General features: G+C 39.6%; 2 protein-coding genes across 3 annotated transcripts in view; one reads left to right on the top strand and one right to left on the bottom strand.

Moving 5' to 3' along the window:
* Positions 1-21715, top strand: part of grhpra (glyoxylate reductase/hydroxypyruvate reductase a) — a 459032-nt gene that overhangs the window by 2451 nt on the left and 434866 nt on the right. Inside the window, exons 5-10 of one of the 2 annotated variants that reach the window (XM_060884685.1) lie at positions 361-477; positions 580-668; positions 1014-1115; positions 1829-1964; positions 2042-2172; positions 2475-2641. In XM_060884685.1, coding sequence (XP_060740668.1) covers positions 361-477; positions 580-668; positions 1014-1115; positions 1829-1964; positions 2042-2172; positions 2475-2596 — 697 coding nt within the window. In that variant the 3' untranslated portion in view covers positions 2597-2641. Of the gene's footprint in view, positions 1-360; positions 478-579; positions 669-1013; positions 1116-1828; positions 1965-2041; positions 2173-2474; positions 2770-21715 lie in introns of those variants that run through there. The other variant, XM_060884684.1, reaches the window with a different exon arrangement.
* Positions 2898-6069, bottom strand: tomm5 (translocase of outer mitochondrial membrane 5 homolog (yeast)). The gene is made up of 2 exons (XM_060884690.1): positions 5850-6069; positions 2898-3238 (listed from the first exon to the last, which is right to left on the bottom strand). Exons 1-2 carry the CDS (start codon positions 5968-5970, stop codon positions 3204-3206), a joined length of 156 nt encoding a protein of 51 aa, XP_060740673.1. The 5' UTR covers positions 5971-6069; the 3' UTR covers positions 2898-3203.

Below are 21715 nucleotides of genomic sequence, written 5' to 3'. Positions count from 1 at the left end.
TCACACTCTCTCTCTCTCTCTCTCACTCACTCACTCACTCACACTCTCTCTCTCTCACTCACTCACTCACTCACACTCTCTCTCTCTCTCCCTCTCTCTCACTAACTCACTCACTCACACTCTCTCTCTCACTCACTCACTCACTCACACTCTCTCTCTCTCTCTCACTCACTCACTCACTCACTCACTCACTCACTCACACTCTCTCTCTCTCTCACTCACTCACTCACACTCTCTCTCTCTCTCTCTCTCTCTCTCTCTCTCTCTCTCTCTCTCTCTCTCTCTCTCTCACTCACTCACTCACTCACTCACTCACTCACTCACTCACACACACTCTCTCTCTCTCACACACACACACAGAGGTATAAGGGTAGGCTACACCCCTGATGTACTAACAGATGCTACAGCTGAGTTGACCGTTGCTCTCCTATTGGCTACGGCTCGCCGCTTACCTGAGGGCATTCAGGAGGTAAAAAGGTCAGTACAGTAACAGGTCACTGATTTATAACCAAAATTAATCCATCATTAATAAAGTAAATTAGTGAGGAATGAATTATGGGATGTTTCTTGATGTTTCAGTGGAGGTTGGAGCTCATGGAAGCCACTGTGGTTGTGTGGTTACGGGCTCTCAGGAAGTACAGTCGGGGTGATCGGCCTGGGACGTATAGGTACACACACACTCACACACACACACACACGCGCGCACAAACACACACGCACGCACAAACACGCACACACGCAAAGGCTCACACACACACACACACACATACACACACTCACACACAGAGACACACACACACGGAGAGACACACATACACACACAGACACACACGCATACGGAAACACACACTAACAAACCTTAACAAAATAGATATCCAGCATTACAGTCAACAAAAATATTGGCACCCTGTATAGAAATGCACAAAAATATATGATGATTTTTTTATTTTTTTTTTTTATAAATAACATTTATTCTATATCTATTCTGTAATAATATATAATAATGTTTGCAGGTTTGGCCATCGCACGCAGGCTGAAGCCCTTTGGGGTTAAACGTCTGCTTTATTCCGGACGGCAGCCGAAACCTCAGGCTGAAGAGGTGGATGGAGAGCACGGTGAGGGAGAATAAGGTCTCTGAAAAAAACTAGAATTAGAAAGTCGGTAAAAGAGGAAATGAGTCACAGAGTGCAATGAACATAGTGACTGCTTCTCTCTCTCTGTCTCTCTCTCTCTCTCTCTGTCTCTCTCTCTCGGTCTGTCTCTCTGTCTCTCTCTCTCTCTGTCTCTCTCTCTCTGTCTCTCTCTCTCTGTCTCTCTCTCTCTCTCTCTCTCTGTCTCTCGGTCTGTCTCTCTCTCCCTCTCTCTCTCTGTCTCTGTGTCTCTCTCTCTCTCTGTCTCTCTCTCTCTGTCTCTCTCTCCCTCTCCCTCTCTCTCTCTCCCTCTCTCTCTCCCTCTCTCTCTGTGTCTCTGTCTCTCTCTCTCTGTCTCTCTCTCTGTCTCTCTCTCTCTCTGTCTCTCTCTCGCTCTCCCGCTCTCTCTGTCTCTGTGTCTCTCTCTCTCTCTCTGTCTCTCTCTCGGTCTGTCTCTCTCTCCCTCTCCCTCTCTCTCTCTCCGTGTCTCTCTCCCTCTCTCCCTCTCTCTCTCTCTCTCTCTCTGTCTCTCTCTCTCTCTCTCTCTCTCCCTCTCCCTCTCTGTCTCTCGCTCTCTCTCCCTCTCTGTCTCTCTCTCTCTGTCTCTCTCTCTCTGTCTCTCCCTCTCCCTCTCTCCCTCTCTGTCTCTCTCTCCCTCTCCCTCTCTGTCTCTCCCTCTCCCTCTCTCTCTCCCTCAGTGCCCTTAGACACGCTGCTCTGTGAGAGTGACTTCGTGGTGGTTTCTTGCTCTTTGACCCCAGAGACACAGGAGCTGTGTAATAAATCCTTTTTCAGTAAAATGAAGAACACTGCAGTCTTCATCAACACCAGCAGGTCAGGGAAGGGTAAAAGTTTTGGCACCCTTTATCTATAAAAATTAAATTAGGACTGATCATTTCTCCCTCCTGTAGAGGAGCAGTCGTAAACCAGGAGGATCTTCTGGAAGCTCTAACCAGCGGTCAGATCGCCGCAGCGGGACTCGATGTGACCACACCTGAGCCGCTGCCCACCGACCATCCGCTTCTGCGCCTCAACAACTGCGGTCAGGATCCGTTCATAAATAAACAAACATCTCGAATCTCTAAAAAATTTTTTTTTCTTTTAATACATCACTTATAATTTAAACATCCAAATATTGAAATTCTTTTATTTTGATTTATTTCAGATTTAGTTTCTTTTTATTTTTTAATTATTTTAATAATAAAATTTCTAATGAGATTTTATTGATTATAATATTTACATATTAATTCTATTATTTATTTATATAGTTATAGAACTCTAACACATTGATGGACTCCTGTAATAACCTGCTGTTGTGTGTGTGTGTGTGTGTGTGTGTTGCAGTGGTTCTCCCTCACATTGGCAGCGCCACCTTCTCCACACGAGGCATCATGTCTCAGCTCTCAGCCAACAACCTTCTCTGTGGTCTGACAGGAGACGCCATGCCCAGTGAACTGAAGCTGTAGCGTCTCCCCGTGGAGCATGATGGGAAATCAAGCCTGAAGCGTAGAGAGATTTTTACCTGCACTACTTTATTCACTAAATAAATAACATCACTGTCATATTCAGTGTAACGTAATAAAGTTTATCTAACTGAATGTTTAATGAATGAGTTAATAATAAAATTAGATTTACATTTTATTGCCTTTGAGTCAGTTTTGGTGTGAAGTGATATTTTAATTAATTCTAAAATTATAACATAACCAAATATTTTAAAATAAAGACCACTGAAGTTAATAAAAAGCACAATGTAAATAATGAAGCGTATTTTAAGTCCACACACTCAAGGAATAACTTTTAATACAGACTAGAGATCGTCATCTACAGAAAATCTAATACATTATACATTTACAGTTTAGTCACATGATCGTCACCTCGTCGTGTGTGCACTGATCAGCTGCCTCAGACACGAACACCACAGCAAAAACACAGGGTTTAACGAAAAAGTTCAGCTTCATCCAGGAAATAAAACCGCAGCATGATGATGATGATGATGAAGGACGGAGCTGCAAACAAGGTGAAGAGTGACAATTCTCCATGAGTTCAGGTGCAGAATCATCCTCAGGTACATCGTCATATGCTGTCCAACTTTTTCAAGACATACGGAGCTGAAACAGAGAAAAACTGAGCTCAACAAATATAATCAGTGGATTAAGATGAAATTATGTTCCATTACCACCTCATTCTCTCTCTCTCTCTCTCTCTCTCTCTCTCTCTCTCTCTCGCATACAATTTAGTTACGTACAGTTGTTCTTAAATGAAGCATGCACTATGCTGTTCGAGTGGATAAACAGACACCATATGGATAAAAGTATGTGCACCCCTGACCATCACACACACACTAACACGTGTATTTTCCCCACTAAATCTGAAACACACAGTTGTACACAATGGCTCTGTGTAGTTTTACAGGTTCCCTTCACTGGAACTCAAACCCTGCTCCATCATGATAATGTCTCTGTGCACAAAGCAGCTCCATGAAGACACGGTGTGGAGGTGAAGGTTGGACTGAAGAACTCGGGTGTCCTGAACTGAGCCCTGACTCTGACTCAACACCACTGAACACCTCTGGGATGAACTGGAACCTCCTCAACATCAGAGTCTGATGTCACTAATGCGCTTGTAGCTGAATGAATGAACACAATAAATCTGGACTGAGATGTTTAACACAGACGAGATGTATGGTGGTCAGGGGTGCACATATTTTTGGCCCTACAGTGTAAATGGACTCAAAAAAGGAAGCTCAGGTGTATATTGAACATTTTATCACAGTTGGTAAAACTGTGGTGTTCTAAATGACTCCCACTGTTCTATACGATTCAGTGAATGACTCCCACTGTTCTATACGATTCAGTGAATGACTCCCACTGTTCTATACGATTCAGTGAATGACTCCCACTGTTCTATACGATTCAGTGAATGACTCCCACTGTTCTATACGATTCAGTGAATGACTCCCACTGTTCTATACGATTCAGTGAATGACTCCCACTGTTCTATACGATTCAGTGAATGACTCCCACTGTTCTAAACGATTCAGAATGACTCCCACTGTTCTATACGATTCAGTGAATGACTTCTATACGATTCAGTGAATGACTTCTATACGATTCAGTGAATGACTTCTATACGATTCAGTGAATGACTTCTATACGATTCAGTGAATGACTTCTATACGATTCAGTGAATGACTTCTATACGATTCAGTGAATGACTTCTATACGATTCAGTGAATGACTTCTATACGATTCAGTGAATGACTTCTATACGATTCAGTGAATGACTTCTATACGATTCAGTGAATGACTTCTATACGATTCAGTGAATGACTTCTATACGATTCAGTGAATGACTTCTATACGATTCAGTGAATGACTTCTATACGATTCAGTGAATGACTTCTATACGATTCAGTGAATGACTTCTATACGATTCAGTGAATGACTTCTATACGATTCAGTGAATGACTTCTATACGATTCAGTGAATGACTTCTATACGATTCAGTGAATGACTTCTATACGATTCAGTGAATGACTTCTATACGATTCAGTGAATGACTTCTATACGATTCAGTGAATGACTTCTATACGATTCAGTGAATGACTTCTATACGATTCAGTGAATGACTTCTATACGATTCAGTGAATGACTTCTATACGATTCAGTGAATGACTTCTATACGATTCAGTGAATGACTTCTATACGATTCAGTGAATGACTTCTATACGATTCAGTGAATGACTTCTATACGATTCAGTGAATGACTTCTATACGATTCAGTGAATGACTTCTATACGATTCAGTGAATGACTTCTATACGATTCAGTGAATGACTTCTATACGATTCAGTGAATGACTTCTATACGATTCAGTGAATGACTTCTATACGATTCAGTGAATGACTTCTATACGATTCAGTGAATGACTTCTATACGATTCAGTGAATGACTTCTATACGATTCAGTGAATGACTTCTATACGATTCAGTGAATGACTTCTATACGATTCAGTGAATGACTTCTATACGATTCAGTGAATGACTTCTATACGATTCAGTGAATGACTTCTATACGATTCAGTGAATGACTCCCACTGTTCTATACGATTCAGTGAATGACTCCCACTGTTCTATACGATTCAGTGAATGACTCCCACTGTTCTATACGATTCAGTGAATGACTCCCACTGTTCTATACGATTCAGTGAATGACTCACACTGTTCTATACGATTCAGTGAATGACTCACACTGTTCTATACGATTCAGTGAATGACTCACACTGTTCTATACGATTCAGTGAATGACTCACACTGTTCTATACGATTCAGAATGACTCCCACTGTTCTATACGATTCAGAATGACTCCCACTGTTCTATACGATTCAGAATGACTCCCACTGTTCTATACGATTCAGAATGACTCACACTGTTCTATACGATTCAGAATGACTCCCACTGTTCTATACGATTCAGTGAATGACTCACACTGTTCTATACGATTCAGAATGACTCCCACTGTTCTATACGATTCAGTGAATGACTCCCACTGTTCTATACGATTCAGTGAATGACTCCCACTGTTCTATACGGTTCAGAATGACTCCCACTTTTCTATACGATTCAGTGAATGACTCCCACTGTTCTATACGATTCAGTGAATGACTCCCACTTTTCTATACGATTCAGAATGACTCACAACCTTCAGAGTCGACACTTACTGACTCTCAGAAGAGCGACATAAATGAGGAAATTCCTCACGGATGAGATTACATCCTCCCTCATCTTCCTCTTCATCTCCTCCGGGTCTAATTTGGGTCCCAGTCCTTCGAGTTTAAACATATTTAATGTTCTGTGTATTTTATATCCTTGTGTTCTCTCACTAAAACACCGCTCTCTCCACGCCTTCCGTGTTTGCACTGCGCATGCGCACTTTGCCCTGAACCGTAGGACCATTAGGACCGCTGTGTTTGACGTTCACATTTATACCTGATCAAAAAGAAAAAATAGATAAAAAATATAAAGTTATTAGCCATAGATTAAAGATTAAATTAGTGATTTAAAATTATTTAACAAAGACGTACATAGATATTATGTTATCCCATGATGTAAACATTTACTCAGGCAGTGCCGTAAAGCAGCTCTGTGTCGTGGGTCAGATTTAAAAGGCAGTAAATATTATTATTTAATTGTGTTAATAATTTTTACATTTACATTATATAAACATTATATAAACATTTACATTACATTTACATTATATAAACATTATATAAACATTATATAAACATTTACATTACATTTACATTATATAAACCTGCTACTGGGTGTAAAGATGGAGTTGTGTGGGTTGTGGATGAGATGTGATGTAACAGTAATAAAGTGTGATAATAAACACATCTAAAATTTTAAATAAATCATGAATTGAATGTGTCTTTTTTCTGTATATTGCATTTTCTGTATTATTAAAGTTTATATTATAATCCATGTGTTTTATATTATAATCCATGTGTTATAATCCATGTGTTTTATATTATAATCCATGTGTTATAATCCATGTGTTTTATATTATAATCCATGTGTGTTATATTTCTGATTAACTGCATGAAATAATGATGGAATCTTTCTGCTAAAACAGAGGTCTTGTGTTTACTCCACATAACAATTACACACAGTTCGAGTCACTGTTTTTGTGGCAAATGAATCAGTGTTTCTGTTTAATTTAACAAGCTCTTGATATTATTCTATATCAATAATATGGGATATTCTGTATAACGTCATGATCCCAAGATCTTGTTGAATTTTAAGTTTGTTTTAATAATTCATGTACTCAAATAAAGGATCTTTACTGGGAGGAAAAAAAGAAAATGTGCTCTATAAAACAGGCTGGTTTGAAATGAACACAGACCTAATGACAGAAACCACTTCAGATCCATTAGGATGCAATTAGCCGTGTCTTCACATCCATAAATCGAGGTGGTAATTTTGCCACAGCTGTCACTTAAAGATGGACTGCAAGCGTGTCTTTAATTCCCCCGACTCATTAAAGTAATAGACATCATATTTATATAGATTTTTTACTTTTTAAACGAATTCCTGAGTAGAATAATGCAGATCATTAAGGTTTATGGTTGATCATCAGGGTTTGCTGTGAAATTTGGGATAAGTTGTAATTCAGAGTTTTTCCACAAGATGGCGGTAAAAATCATTAAGTTTGAAGGTGTAAGGAGAAATTATACAAATCATTATAATATCATACAGAATCAGCTTCCTTTCACACATGGATGCTATCAAATGGGTCTTTTTTACCCCTTCATGTGCTTTTGTGTTCAACAGGAAAAGATCCTCAGTATATTTTCTAGCCTGCTTTTGTCTTATTTTTTCTTCTTTCTTTCTTGGTTGCAGAACTCACTACAGTGCACACAGTTCATTAGTGATGGCTGACACCTCAGTGCGCCCTCTGAAGTGACAGGATTGGACTTCCTCTCTAGTCCTCTCTCTCTCTCTCTCTCTCTCTCTCTCTCTCTCTCTTACTACTTCTTTTCCAAATCAACACCAGCAGACACCTGACCACACAATCTGTAGCGCCCTGCTGCTCCCTACTTGCTGGCAGGAGAACTGACGATCCCTAAACCCCAGATCTCTATCTCCAAGGATTCATGCATGCTGGAGTCGCGATGACCTGCTGAGAGCAGATGAGTGCCTCGTGTTCCTTAAAGTCTTTATAAAAAGAAAAAAGTGGAGATTATATTTAAGAGCTATTGAAAACCGTGGCCCAAAGGCATCATTAAGACCGACACGAGACACCAAGGATTTGTGACCTTGATGCTCATGCTGTGATTCTGTCCTTCCCTGATAATATGATTCACATAGATTCACATGGAGCTGTTTTCATTTGAGACATTTTGATTCACTGATACTGTGTGATTCAGTGAATTAGAGATTCAGTGTGATACAGGGATACAGTGTGATTCAGTCAGATTCACTGATACAATGTGATTCAGTGTGATTCAGTGATTCAGTGTGATTCAGTGTGATACAGTGTGATTCAGTGATACAGTGTGATTCAGTGTGATACAGTGTGATTCAGTGTGATTCAGTGTGATTCAGTGATTCAGTGATACAGTGTGATTCAGTGATACAGTGTGATTCAGTGATACAGTGTAATTCAGAGTGATTCAGTGATACAGTGTGATTCAGTGTGATTCAGTGATTCAGTGTGATTCAGTGTGATACTGTGTGATTACAGTGATACAGTGTGATTCAGTGATTTAGTGTGATTCCGTGTGATTCAGTGATTCAGTGTGATTCAGTGTGATTCAGTGATTTAGTGTGATTCAGTGTGATTCAGTGATTTAGTTTGATTCCGTGTGATTCTGTGTGATTCAGCGATACAGTGTGTTCAGTGTGATTCAGTGTGTTCTAGTGTTTACATTTTGTGCACCTCCTTCAACAGCACTGATAAATCCAGAGGCCAAACCTCCTTTATTGTGACTGTCATCCACAGATCCATTGAACTCCTTTAAGAACACCAAAAATTTAAAAATTCAATCTTCTGTTTATTTTTACATCTCTGAGATAATCTCGACCCCACACTGGAACAAAGCCTTTGGGAATCACTTAGAGGTTATTCTTGATCCTAATGCTGCACCACACTAATGCAAACACCTCTCGTACTGTACATTACACCTGAACACCTGATGTGTATGAACACTGCACCAAAACGTTGCCTCTCTAATAAACTGTGCTCAGAACAGTAAAAAACCCTTTGTACAGGTTTTCCTTCCTTGTAATTAAACTCATTACAGTTTTATTAAACAAACTTTATAGCCCCACCCACATTATAATAGGCTGCCGTTATATGACCGTTGCTCTGGTTGCATATGAGCACTGCGCTCGCTCTCGCTCCTTCTGTATAAAATCAGTTCCGTACATCATAAGGCATACGTCAGTCTTTTTGTTTTCTCTTATTTTCATTTAGCTGTGCTTTTATGTATAATCTATCACTGAATCACACTGAATCACTGAATCACACTGAATCACTGAATCACACTGAATCACTGTATCACACTGTATCACACTGAATCACACTGAATCACACTGTATCACTGAATCACACTGTATCACTGAATCACACTGAATCACTGTATCACACTGTATCACACTGAATCACACTGAATCACACTGTATCGCTGAATCACACTGTATCACACTGTATCACACTGAATCACACTGTATCACTGAATCACACTGAATCACACTGAATCACACTGCATCTCTGAATCTCACTGAATCACACTGAATCACACTGTATCATTGAATCACACTGTATCACTGAATCACACTGTATCACACTGAATCACACTGTATCACTGAATCAATCACACTGAATCACACTGTATCACTGAATCACACTGAATCACACTGTATCACTGAATCACACTGAATCACTGAATCACACTGAATCACACTGAATCACTGTATCACACTGTATCACACTGAATCACACTGAATCACACTGTATCGCTGAATCACACTGTATCACACTGTATCACACTGTATCACACTGAATCACACTGTATCACTGAATCACACTGAATCACACTGAATCACACTGCATCTCTGAATCACACTGAATCACACTGCATCTCTGAATCACACTGAATCACACTGAATCACACTGTATCACTGAATCACACTGAATCACACTGTATCACCGAATCACACTGTATCACTGAATCACACTGTATCACTGAATCACACTGAATCACACTGTATAACTGAATCACACTGAATCACACTGTATCACTGAATCACACTGAATCACACTGTATCACCGAATCACACTGTATCACTGAATCACACTGTATCACTGAATCACACTGTATCACACTGAATCACACTGTATCACTGAATCACACTGAATCACACTGAATCACTGAATCACACTGAATCACTGATCTATGTATATACTTGCACTTGGAACACATCACTTTAATTAAAGAGTGTAAACAATACACCATAAACATGACCATGTGAATAATCTGATAGCTGAATAAATCAGATGATGATCGGATGATCGGTCCACATTACGCATGCTTATGACGTGGATATGTCAGTCTTATGAAGCAGACTTCAGGTGCACTAGCACTTTAGACAGTCCCACAGTACCTATGTTACAAGGTTACTACTTTCTTGGCACGTTTGTACTGGTTCTCTCAGGGTTCTCTGGTTTCATCCCACCATCCAGAAACATTCAGGGAGGCAGATTGGCTTTGCTGAATATCCCCGAGGTCTGATTGCATCTTATGGTGAACTTATGATACGCTGCAGTCCAATCCAGCATGACTTCTGATAATGAGCGATGGTGTTCCACCGATTACACAGCTATAGATCTCTTAAGGGTTCTTCAGTTGTTCCTCTTATAGCATGAGGACTCGTTTCACTCTAGAGCCGAAGTCTTGGGAAAACCTTATCTAGGATGAGAGTTCAGTCTACATGGTTAGTGTGTGATTATGGTCAAGTGTGTGTGTGTGTGTGTGAGTCTGTGTGTGTGTGAGTCTGCCTGTCTGTGTGTGTGTGAGTGAGTCTGTGTGTGTGTGTGTGTGTGTGTGTGTGTGTGAGTCTGTCTCTGTGTGTGTGTTTGTGAGTCTGTGTGTGTGTGTGTGAGTCTGTGTGTGTGTGTGTGAGTGAGTCTGTGTGTCTGTGTGTGTTTGAGTCTGTGTGTGTGTGTGTGAGTCTGTCTGTGAGTGTGTGAGTGAGTCTGTGTGTGTGTGTGTGTATATGTGTGTGTGTGTGTGTGACAGTTTGTCTGTGTGTGTGTGTGTATATGTGTGTGTGTGTGTGTGTGTGTGAGTCTGTCTGTGTGTGTGTATGAGTCTGTGTGTGTGTGTGTGAGTGAGTGAGTGTGTGTGTGTGTGTGTGTGTGTGTGTTTGAGTCTGTGTGTGTGTGTGTGTGTTCCTGCAGGAAAATGGTCACAACAATACCGTATTTTTGTCGAGATCCAGAAATGTAGCTTTAAACAGCACGTCGCCTGAGACGATCAGACATCAGCGTAAACACACAGCGTCTCTGCTCTCCACTTCTCTTCAGGTCACAACAAAGAAAATCAAACAAAAGCTTCGTATCAGGAATCTGAGCCTTTAGGTCCATGTGAATACTAATAGAATAAACTGTGGGATTAGTTCTCCTGCGTGTGCATGGATTACGCTTTGAAGATACAACCTTAAGATTTCACTTCTGCCTTTTGTGCAATTTATATTAATCACCAGTCAAGTGAAGCGTGGGTGTAAAGTGAAATTTCGATAACGACGAAGGCTAACAGTGCGCCGCATTGAGCCGTCCCTTCGTTTTTGATTACTCCCATTTTCTTTCTGCTCTCCTGATTGAGGCTCGGTGAACGCCGATATTACGGACTTTAACGCTTGATCTGATTTGGCTGGCTGTGTCTCTGAAGCTTCATTATAGAGGAGCGCAGGGGTAGCACGAGTCAGCTGAGGATGATGAACACTTATCACAGCTTCATTATGTTCTCCTGAAGTCTCGGGTGAAATAAGCAGTAAAGGAGACGAGCTGAAAAGGGTGAGCTGAATGGTAGAGTACTAATACTACACTACTGCTTATAAATGTAGTTCATAAGACGTTTCATGAGGCCAGAATTCAGGTTAATTGCGGTTCCTCCTTCTTCCAAATCCAAAAATCACCATATAGATCATAACTGATTTGTCAGATCTTTTAATTGTTGTATGAACATGACATAAAGATCTACAGGAGGTCAAAAGTGATTATTCATGTTTATGTCAAGTTTATATTAAAATTTAGAATATAAATACAAACGTAGCTCTATGAGGATCTAGGTAGAGTCTAGAATACACTGTAGCTGTGTAGCTCTATGTATTCTCTATGTAGCTCTGTGAAGACCACCATTAATGTAGACTATAAAGTATCTAGGTAGAATCTAGAATATACCGTAGCGCTATGTAGCTTCATGAATACCACCCTCAATGTTCTTATAAAGCATCTGGGGAGAATCCAGAATATAATGTAGCTCTATAAACTTCACATGAAGCATCTATGTAGAATCTAGTATTTACTGTAGCTCGTTAGTACTATGTAGCGCTATGAACACCACACTTCTATCTTGTAGAATCTAGATTATACCATAGATATGTAGCTCTATGTAGCTCTATGTAGCTCTATGAACACCCCAATTTATGATATGAAGAATCATTTTACTCTGCAGCTCTATGTAGCGTTATGAACTATCACCCTTCATTAAAGTTCTGACGTTTATCTCAAAGAATCCGAGGCTACATGACAGTTATATGAACTTATGTCAATTGAGTAATGTAGTAATATAGACTAAGGCTATGAAACTCTATGTAGTCCTATGAACACTGGATTTAATAGAATTATACCAAACCTTTTCTAGCCTTAAATCTTGAGTGAACACGAAACAAAGCACTGAGTAAAACTTTCCTCTTAAGCTGGTTTTCAGACTGAAGGTGAAACACACACTCGCTTCTCACCACTTTCACATTAACATCAGTGAGTGTGTGAACACTAAAACTCGCTAAATCAATCAATTACGCTGCTTAGCGCTGGAACAAACGTGTGAAAATAAGACTGAACATGTCACTAGTTATTAGCCAAAAGTCCATCCAAATGAGGACGTTTCATCACCATGACAGATTTTTGGAGTTGCAGGTTGGAATTTCTCCAATTCTGAGGTGCCAAAAAAATCAAACCTGTGAAACTTCTGTCTCTGAAGATAAATATCGCATGTTTTTAATTAAGGGCTGTGAGGACAGAAACACTCAAACCTCCTAAAAGTATTTACTCATTTTAAATCACAATATTAACAAAATGCTTCAACATCTGAGCGGTGATTATAATAATAAATCATCTGTAGATTCATAAATTTATCCATCTGTAGAGTTTAGTGCTGAAGGCCAGATAAACACACACACATACACACACACACACACACACACATACATACACACACATACATACACACACACACACACATACATACACACACATACATACACACACACACACACATACATACACACACATACATACACACATACATATACACACATACATACACACACACACACACACACATACACACACACATACATATACACACATACATACACACAGCACACACACACACATAGATATACACACATACATACACACACACATACATACACACATGCACACACACATACATATACACACATACATACACACACACACACACACACACACACACGCACACACACATACACACACACACACGCTTGACCATAATCACACACACACACACACACACACACACACACACACACACACACACACACACACACACATACACAGACACACATACACACACAAACACACATACTTACACACACACACACCCAGACATACATACAAACACACACACACACACACACACACACACACATACACCCAGACATACATACAAACACACACACACCCAGACATACATACAAACACACACACACACACACACACACAGACACACACACACAAACACACACACACACACAAACACACATACTTACACACGAACACACACACACACAGACATACATACACACACACACACACACACACACATACACACACAAACACACACACACACACACAAACACACACACACAGACATACATACAAACACACACACACAAACATGTCATTTTTAAAACATAATTTTTAATGAACTAAAACAACACAAAGGTGACAAATTTAATTTCCTAATTCTAAGTGTTTTTTATGCTACACTTTAAACACTGCAATAAACGTAAATAATAATAAACCTGAGCATCACCTGAGACTCTGAACCTGCATATAGTTTCTGGACGGAGGATGTGATGTCTACATCAGCAAACTGCTTTCTTTAGCGTCTGTGTGAACGCTCCTCCTTCATTCCTCTTGTTTAGACGCCTACACGTGAAATATTGTGATTATTTGGATTATTCTGATTATTCTCATTACGATGTGTCATGTTGTTGTTCAGGAGACTAAAGTCAGTGCTGTTCTCATTTATTATACAGCAACCTTCTGAGTCGGATTTATAAACACAAGCAATAATTATTAGCACAATTAGAAGCAGCAGCGTGTAGATGCGTGGAAAGTCTTTAGCATTCAGCTCTGAATCGTCTCTTAAACAGCCACTACTTTCCTCTTAAGACATTCCAGCTGCTGTTTTTACAGTTTTAAGTGAAAAATCATGCGTATCTTGTTGATAAGGACTTAGATATGCTAAGCTAACTTCCGCTGGTTGGCTGAGATAAGCTAATTCAATTCGCTAATGTTTGTATAGCGTTAGCTTAAAGATAAAGCTGCTTATGTCTTTGTAGTTTTAAGAAAAAGATGAAGATTATGAAGAGTATTTCGTCTGTACTCATTTTCCGTCCTTTACATGTTTGTTGATAACTGCTACTGGGGGAACGAGATAAGCTAAATCTTTTTTCCTGCTAACTTTAAAACAAGCGTTTAGATCAGATCTGGGAACAATTGGTTAGAAGGAAGTAAGAAAGAGAAATACTTCTGGTCTTCTGGTGTAATAACGTTAACACAAAATGGCGGTCTAATGTCTTATGCGTCACACATACACAGAGACATGAAGCCTACGGTCACAAGAACCTTTGATTAGCATAAAGAACCACAGATCTGGAAAAGTAAACTCTCACTGACTTCATGCTTCACTGATTTACACGTTCCTACTGGGAAAAATGTCCACCTCAAGCTTTGTGTGGGAATTACAAGTCGGAATTCCGTGAGCTGTTAGCCTCTAGACTTTTCTGACCTAAACAATTCTGGAGCATGAGAGGAATAAACTCGGCGTAGATCATTACAGCACAGCGTTCCTTATTTATCAGACGTATATTCGGAACATGTTTCCTCTCATGTACCCAGTGGTGACACTTTTAAATGACACGGGAATGAAATTAATCCAGGAAGCAGCAGGAGAAAACATACAACCATCTTCAGACGTTCCAGTGAGGTTTGATGATACGGTGAACCAGCAGCAGCAGCAGCACCATTAAAACAAAAAAGATTGGGTTTGGATTCGGGAAGCTGTGCTGTAGATTAATGAAGGAATACGGCTCGCTTTATTCCTGTTATTGTACGGGGATGTCCTTATCAGAGTTCAGCACAGGCGACTCTCAGCAGCATATCAGCGTAATGAAGGCAGCTTCTGCTATGAATTCATTCATAGATCATCGTGCCTCCTTTATTAAAGACTGACTGGGTGGCCTGCCTCATCCAGCCTCTTTGATTAATGTCTCCTCTGAGAAACGGCATCAGTTAGGAGAGGAGCGCTATCTGGTATTTGTCTTTACAAGATTGTATCGACTTTTGTGAGCCCATGCAGAAAATGAACTGTCATGTGCGTAACCGGTCGCCGAATGAACGCCATTAATACATCTGGACTTCGGTGCTACCAAAACCTGCGTCCGAAACTCTGGTGCAGACCACAGCTCGTGATGGAGAAGGAAGTGAAAGAACTGTAGCTCGTGGTGGAGAAGAAAGATGAACACACTGGTATCGGGATACGGAAATCTAACATAATTACCCCGATTATGGACTGATTACTGTGCAGAAATAAAGTGCGTCTGGATTTACGAGTCGTAATTACGACACCAGTGGCATCTGGGTCGGAGTGAGCTGGAGGGAAAACGTCTCTTAATTATTGGCAAAGAAACATCAAGTTTTTAACCTCTACTTCTATAAAATAAAGAAGATTTTCATTCACTCACTGATTTTCTACCGCTTATCCGAACTACCTCGGGGCACGGGGAGCCTGTGCCTATCTCAGGCGTCATCGGGCATCAAGGCAGGATACACCCTGGACGGAGTGCCAACCCATCGCAGGGCACACACACACACACACACACACACACACTCTCATTCACTGACGCAATCACACACTAGGGACAATTTTCCAGAGATGCCAATCAACCTACCATGCATGTCTTTGGACCAGGGGAGGAAACCGGAGTACCCGGAGGAAACCCCCGAGGCACGGGGAGAACATGCAAACTCCACACACACAAGGTGGAGGCGGGAATCGAACCCCCAACCCTGGAGGTGTGAGTCGAACGTGCTAACCACTAAGTCACCGTGACCCCCTTAAAGAAGATTTTAATGTATCAAAATAAAACAGGAACGTAAAATGAATCATTACATATTATAACAACATTTCTCTCCTGTAACTGCTTTAATAATTTGTTTCACGTATTCACTAAAAATAGCTGAAATCAGTCATTCAGTCTTCGGACAACTTCACCGTCGACTACGTCCTTGGACTCCACCGTGTTTTCTGACACGCCTCCAAAGAAAATCTAGATTTTCCTGCTCGTACTTCTGACTTTGTGGCATTCGTAATTCATTCAGCTCGTAAATACGATCTTACAGGACTCGAATGCACCGTTTAGATCAGAGAAAGTTGTAGAAGTTCACTGTTTTAAATATTTTGATTAAGTAAAATAATGATTAAATAAACGTCAAGTCAAAAGCGTCGTGCTCTTAAAGGGACTTCATCCAAAACTTCACCAAAACCTACACTGAACTTTATCAACTAAATCACTGACCATCAAGCCTCAGTGTTTAAAACCATTAATGCAGCGTTATTATATTTGATTGTATATATTTACTACTTTAAGCTCGTTACATAAGTTAAGTTTCATCCCCACAACAACTTTGTTCCTGTGATCTGTTTTATCCAATCAGAAGGCAGAATTCTGCAGCACACACACGACTGTGACTCTGTTTATTTTTACATACTGACACTTTTAAAAATGAGCACTTTGTACTTTTTTGAAAAATTACATGACATTTCATCTAAAATATTCATCTTGTGAATTTTGGGACTCCTTCGGTGAAGACGGTGAAAGTATTTAAAGTGAATCTCTCCACTTTAACAGCCATTTTAGGAGTCAACACTGTGAGCTGAGCGCTAACGTTAATTTGTTTTGAATTAGAGTCTGGGAAGAGAACGTCTTGTTTAAATGTAGAGCTGCAGGAGAGAGGAGGACGGCCATTAATCTGAAAATGTACTCTGAGTACACCCCCGCTACACACATACACACACACACACACACACACACACACACAGAGTAATTAAGTAGGTGACACTGCAGTTGCTCGTTTACTGTTTAAATTCCATTACAAAGTCACTGGGTTTGGGTCTGCATTAAAGTCATAGCACAGGACACAGACAGACAGAGAGAGAGACAGACAGACGAACAGACAGACAGACAGACAGACAGACAGACAGACAGACAGGGACAGGCAGACAGTCAGGCAGACAGAGAGACAGACATACAAAGAGACCGGTAGGTAGATGGACAGGTAGACAGAAAGACAAAAAGACAATGAGACAGACAAGCAGACAGACAGGCAGGCAGGCAAGCAGACAGACAGACAGACAGACATGCAAACAGAAACCCATACAGAAAGTCAGATAGATAGAGAGACAGACAGAGAGACAGACAGGCAGAGAGACTGGTAGGTAGACGGAGAGGTAGACAGAAAGACAAAAAGACAATGAGACAGGCAGGCAAGCAGACAGACATGCAGGCATGCAGGCAGAGAGACAGACAGACAGACAGACATGCAAACAGAAACACATACAGAAAGTCAGACAGACAGACAGACAGACAGACAGAAAGATTTTGTATCGATTACAGATACAGTGAGAGTGAGAGAGGTTCAGTGATGTTGTAAATCCTGTTAAAATAAATGAAAAAAAACATTTTTCCTTATAAAACTGACTCTTCCGTTTTGAAACCCTGCTTAATGATCATTTTATGGGATTTAATCTTAACCCGAATTTAATTAAAATATTATTATTCCACTCAATTACATTTCCATAAAAAAATGCTAGACGTTTTGCTCCACACGGTCCTGTAAACCTCCTAATTTATCTGCTCTATTAATTAACAGATTTGTAACACTGAAAGTGCTTCGCTTTACAAAATATACAACACAAACACACGATAAAAAAATGACGAATATTGTGAAGAGTTCGCCTAAGTTTCAAATCCTGAACCTGATCCAGCGGTCGGTTCAGCGGTCGGTCCATCGTGGTGAAGAACATCTCAAAGATTCAGCAGATTTTATATTAAAACACTATGTGTGAAATAAAACACTTTGTGTGACAAAAAATAAAAACAGTTATTTACTCGTAGTAACGTGTTGATTATTTTACAGCAAATACCACAGAACAATTTACCTACAAATACAATTTTTATTGACTAAAAAATCAAAGTGTACATTTTATCCACTTACAGATACATTTGGAAACTCCTTCATAAACATTACATAAACGTCTCCACGTCAACGATGACACACATTTTCAATGGAAGTATTAAAGTATTATCAGCGGAGCTTCCTCTGGACATCGACTGAGCTGTTGCTATGGAAACAATACCGTATTATGGCCAGTGCATTAATGTAAAGCTGCTGTCAGAGCTGCTGTTGTAGAAAACTAATCACCATCTTCTGAATTCTCGTGAAGGTCAAATGTATAATAATTAGACACGAGAGATGAAAAGACATTTTTCTCTAAACAAACTTAAACAAAATACAAAATCGACAAAATTCTTTATACTATAAACCGACCGTCCTGTAAAAAATTACATATAAACACTATATTAAATATTTGTTTTTTTAACTCAATCAAACTAAATTATTTATATCCATATCCACATTTTTTTAGATGTTCTATTTTTTTAGTTAGAATTGCAGTATATATACATTCTGATTCTGTCTAAATAATAATAATAATAATAATAATAATAATAATAATAACAACAACAACAACAACAACAATAATAATAACAATAACAACAACAACAACAATAACAATAATAATAACAATAATAATAATAATAACAATACTACTACTACTACTACTACTAATAATAATAATAATAATAATAATAAAATGATTGGCTAAACAGTATGCCTAAAATAATCTGTTTTAAATGAAATAATTAAATGTATTCATAAAATATATTTGTCTTCTTCTTCTTCTTCTTCTTCTTTGTCTTCTTCTTCTATTTATTTTCTATTTATATGTAAATGATTTTATGATCTATGTTTATGAGCATAGACACTTTGCTGAAAGGGTTAAGAAATTCCCCAAAACGTCCCTCTGACAACTAATTAGTCTTCCCACTAGAAAGTCTCTCAGAAAAGCTCAGGGGCTGCAAACTTTTGCACTCAGCTGCAATTATCCCCGAACACATATTTGAGTGCTTATTCTTAAACAGCTGCGGGCATTAAATGCCACGTGGCTCATCTGCAGCTTTCACAGCATGACATCTGTATAGCTACAATAACTCCTCAGCTGAACTGTGCTTTTTTTTCACGAGCGCAATAAAATAGACAACGAGTGAAATAAATGCAACATATGCAATTAACTCATGCAATTAACACAAAAGAAAGAAATGGATTTTTAGTGTGAAAACGATTCGAGTCTTGACATCTCGATCTCACACGGAAGAAGTTTCCGTCTCGCTTAAAGATAAGCAGTGACTCATCCAGTGACTTATTTTATTTTTTATTTTTTTTACAAAATGGCAAAAAAAAAAAGAAGGCTGTAAAAAAAAAAAGCCAGGGCACCTGCTGTGATCATGATAAAAAATAAAATAATATCTATGAAATGCTAATTACATCAAAGGACTGTGACTCAGATCGACCTCAGCTCTGATTGGTCGATCTGTCAATCAATATGCTAATATTTCTATAATGCACTTAAAAAAATATGCTTTGGAGTTCTATATAAAAACCTGGGGTTCTGTTCTTGCCCAATATAACCGCCCAATATATCCCCCCCAAACACCCCCCTCCACACACACACCCTCAGAAAACCCTCATATAGAAACAAACCATTTATTTCAAAACGTTTATATAATTTAAAGAATGTATAAGGTAAAAAGGGTGCCATTACTTTCAGGAGTTTTATCTCTATGTAGATGACGCTGACAGATTTTTTTGTAAATTAAGTGTTTACGAATGACGGGTTTTTAGTACAATTTGTACAATTCATAATGAAACGAGGGGGGCACGGTGGCTTAGCGGTTAGCACGTTCGCCTCACACCTCCAGGGTTGGGGGTTAGATTCCCGCCTCCACCTTGTGTGTGTGGAGTTTGCATGTTCTCCCCGTGCCTCGGGGGTTTCCTCCGGGTACTCCGGTTTCCTCCCCTGGTCCAAAGACATGCATGGTAGGTTGATTGGCATCTCTGGAAAATTGTCCGTAGTGTGTGATTGTGTGAGTGAATGAGAGTGTGTGTGTGTGTGTGTGTGTGTGTGTGTGCCCTGTGATGGGTTGGCACTCCATCCAGGGTGTATCCTGCCTTGATGCCCGATGACGCCTGAGATAGGCACAGGCTCCCCATGACCCGAGGTAGTTCGGATAAGCGGTAGAAGATGAGTGAGTGAATGAATAATGAAACAATATAAATGATTAATAAAGAGTTTTGCTGATATCAGTGCTATAGACAATGATAATTTTGTTGAAATAAATTTATATATTAACCCTTATATCCCTATATAGAACCTTATATAAAGCAAGTGTTAGAACTGTTTCAGGTTCTATATAGAAGCTTTCTGTTTAAGAGAACCACGCTGGTGCACAGAGGCTCGTACAGCAGACAGATGTGTGTAGTCATCGATATGTTGATGTGTCCTGCAAGTTCAAGTGTGCAAGGAGTCTCCAGTGTCAGCGCTTCCTAGCAGTCAGAGTTAAACATGTAACTTTAAGTTTAAAACCAAAGAGATAAAGACTCTCTCTTTACTACTACCGCTGTCACTTCTACACTATATAACATCCTGTTCGAGTTGTACAACATCGCAGTGAATACACACTGCAGCTTCAGGATCACCATTTAGTGCCTTTTCCTTAAGTCACAGAAGGTTACCCTCGTTTTATGTGGTCATATCCTAATTCGTACCCTTTTTATTGCTCCACTGGCTGTGATAAATGAGCTCAGAAAGGACCATTAACTCATAATTAGAGGAAAACATGAACAGAAATGGAAAAAAAGACTGCAAACTCGTGAGGTTGTGTGTTAAATCTCAGTCCGTATCACTGATGAGTGTTTTCACACATACACTCACTCACGCTCCATCAGTAATAATGAAGCGCTGGATTTCCCAGTTTCACTGCAGCATGATGTGAGGTTCCATCAGACTCCATCGTCTGGCCGCTTGCTGTAATTAGTTTATCGTTGTTGGCCTCGTTACAGTGTGTAGCCCACAGAGTGCCACACTGCAAATCGTCTTATTTGCCATAGATAATGAGGTCCGAGTGGCACGTGGACGGCGCCGGTAATCTACATGGACATCACACTTGTTGTTTATTCGTGATTAACTCACATGTCCATGATAAAAAGGTCAGGCACTGTCTCAGTGTGTGTGCTGTTAAAAGAATACTAGTGATTATTGCTACTCTCTGACTCTCTTTGTTATGACTTTAATTATTATGTGCTATATAAAACCTAACGTGACATATAAACACAGTATCAGCCCCCAAA

Source organism: Tachysurus vachellii, chromosome 13 (assembly GCF_030014155.1).
Source record: "Tachysurus vachellii isolate PV-2020 chromosome 13, HZAU_Pvac_v1, whole genome shotgun sequence".
NCBI lineage: Eukaryota > Metazoa > Chordata > Actinopteri > Siluriformes > Bagridae > Tachysurus > Tachysurus vachellii.
This window is presented reverse-complemented; position numbering and strand designations above follow the sequence as displayed.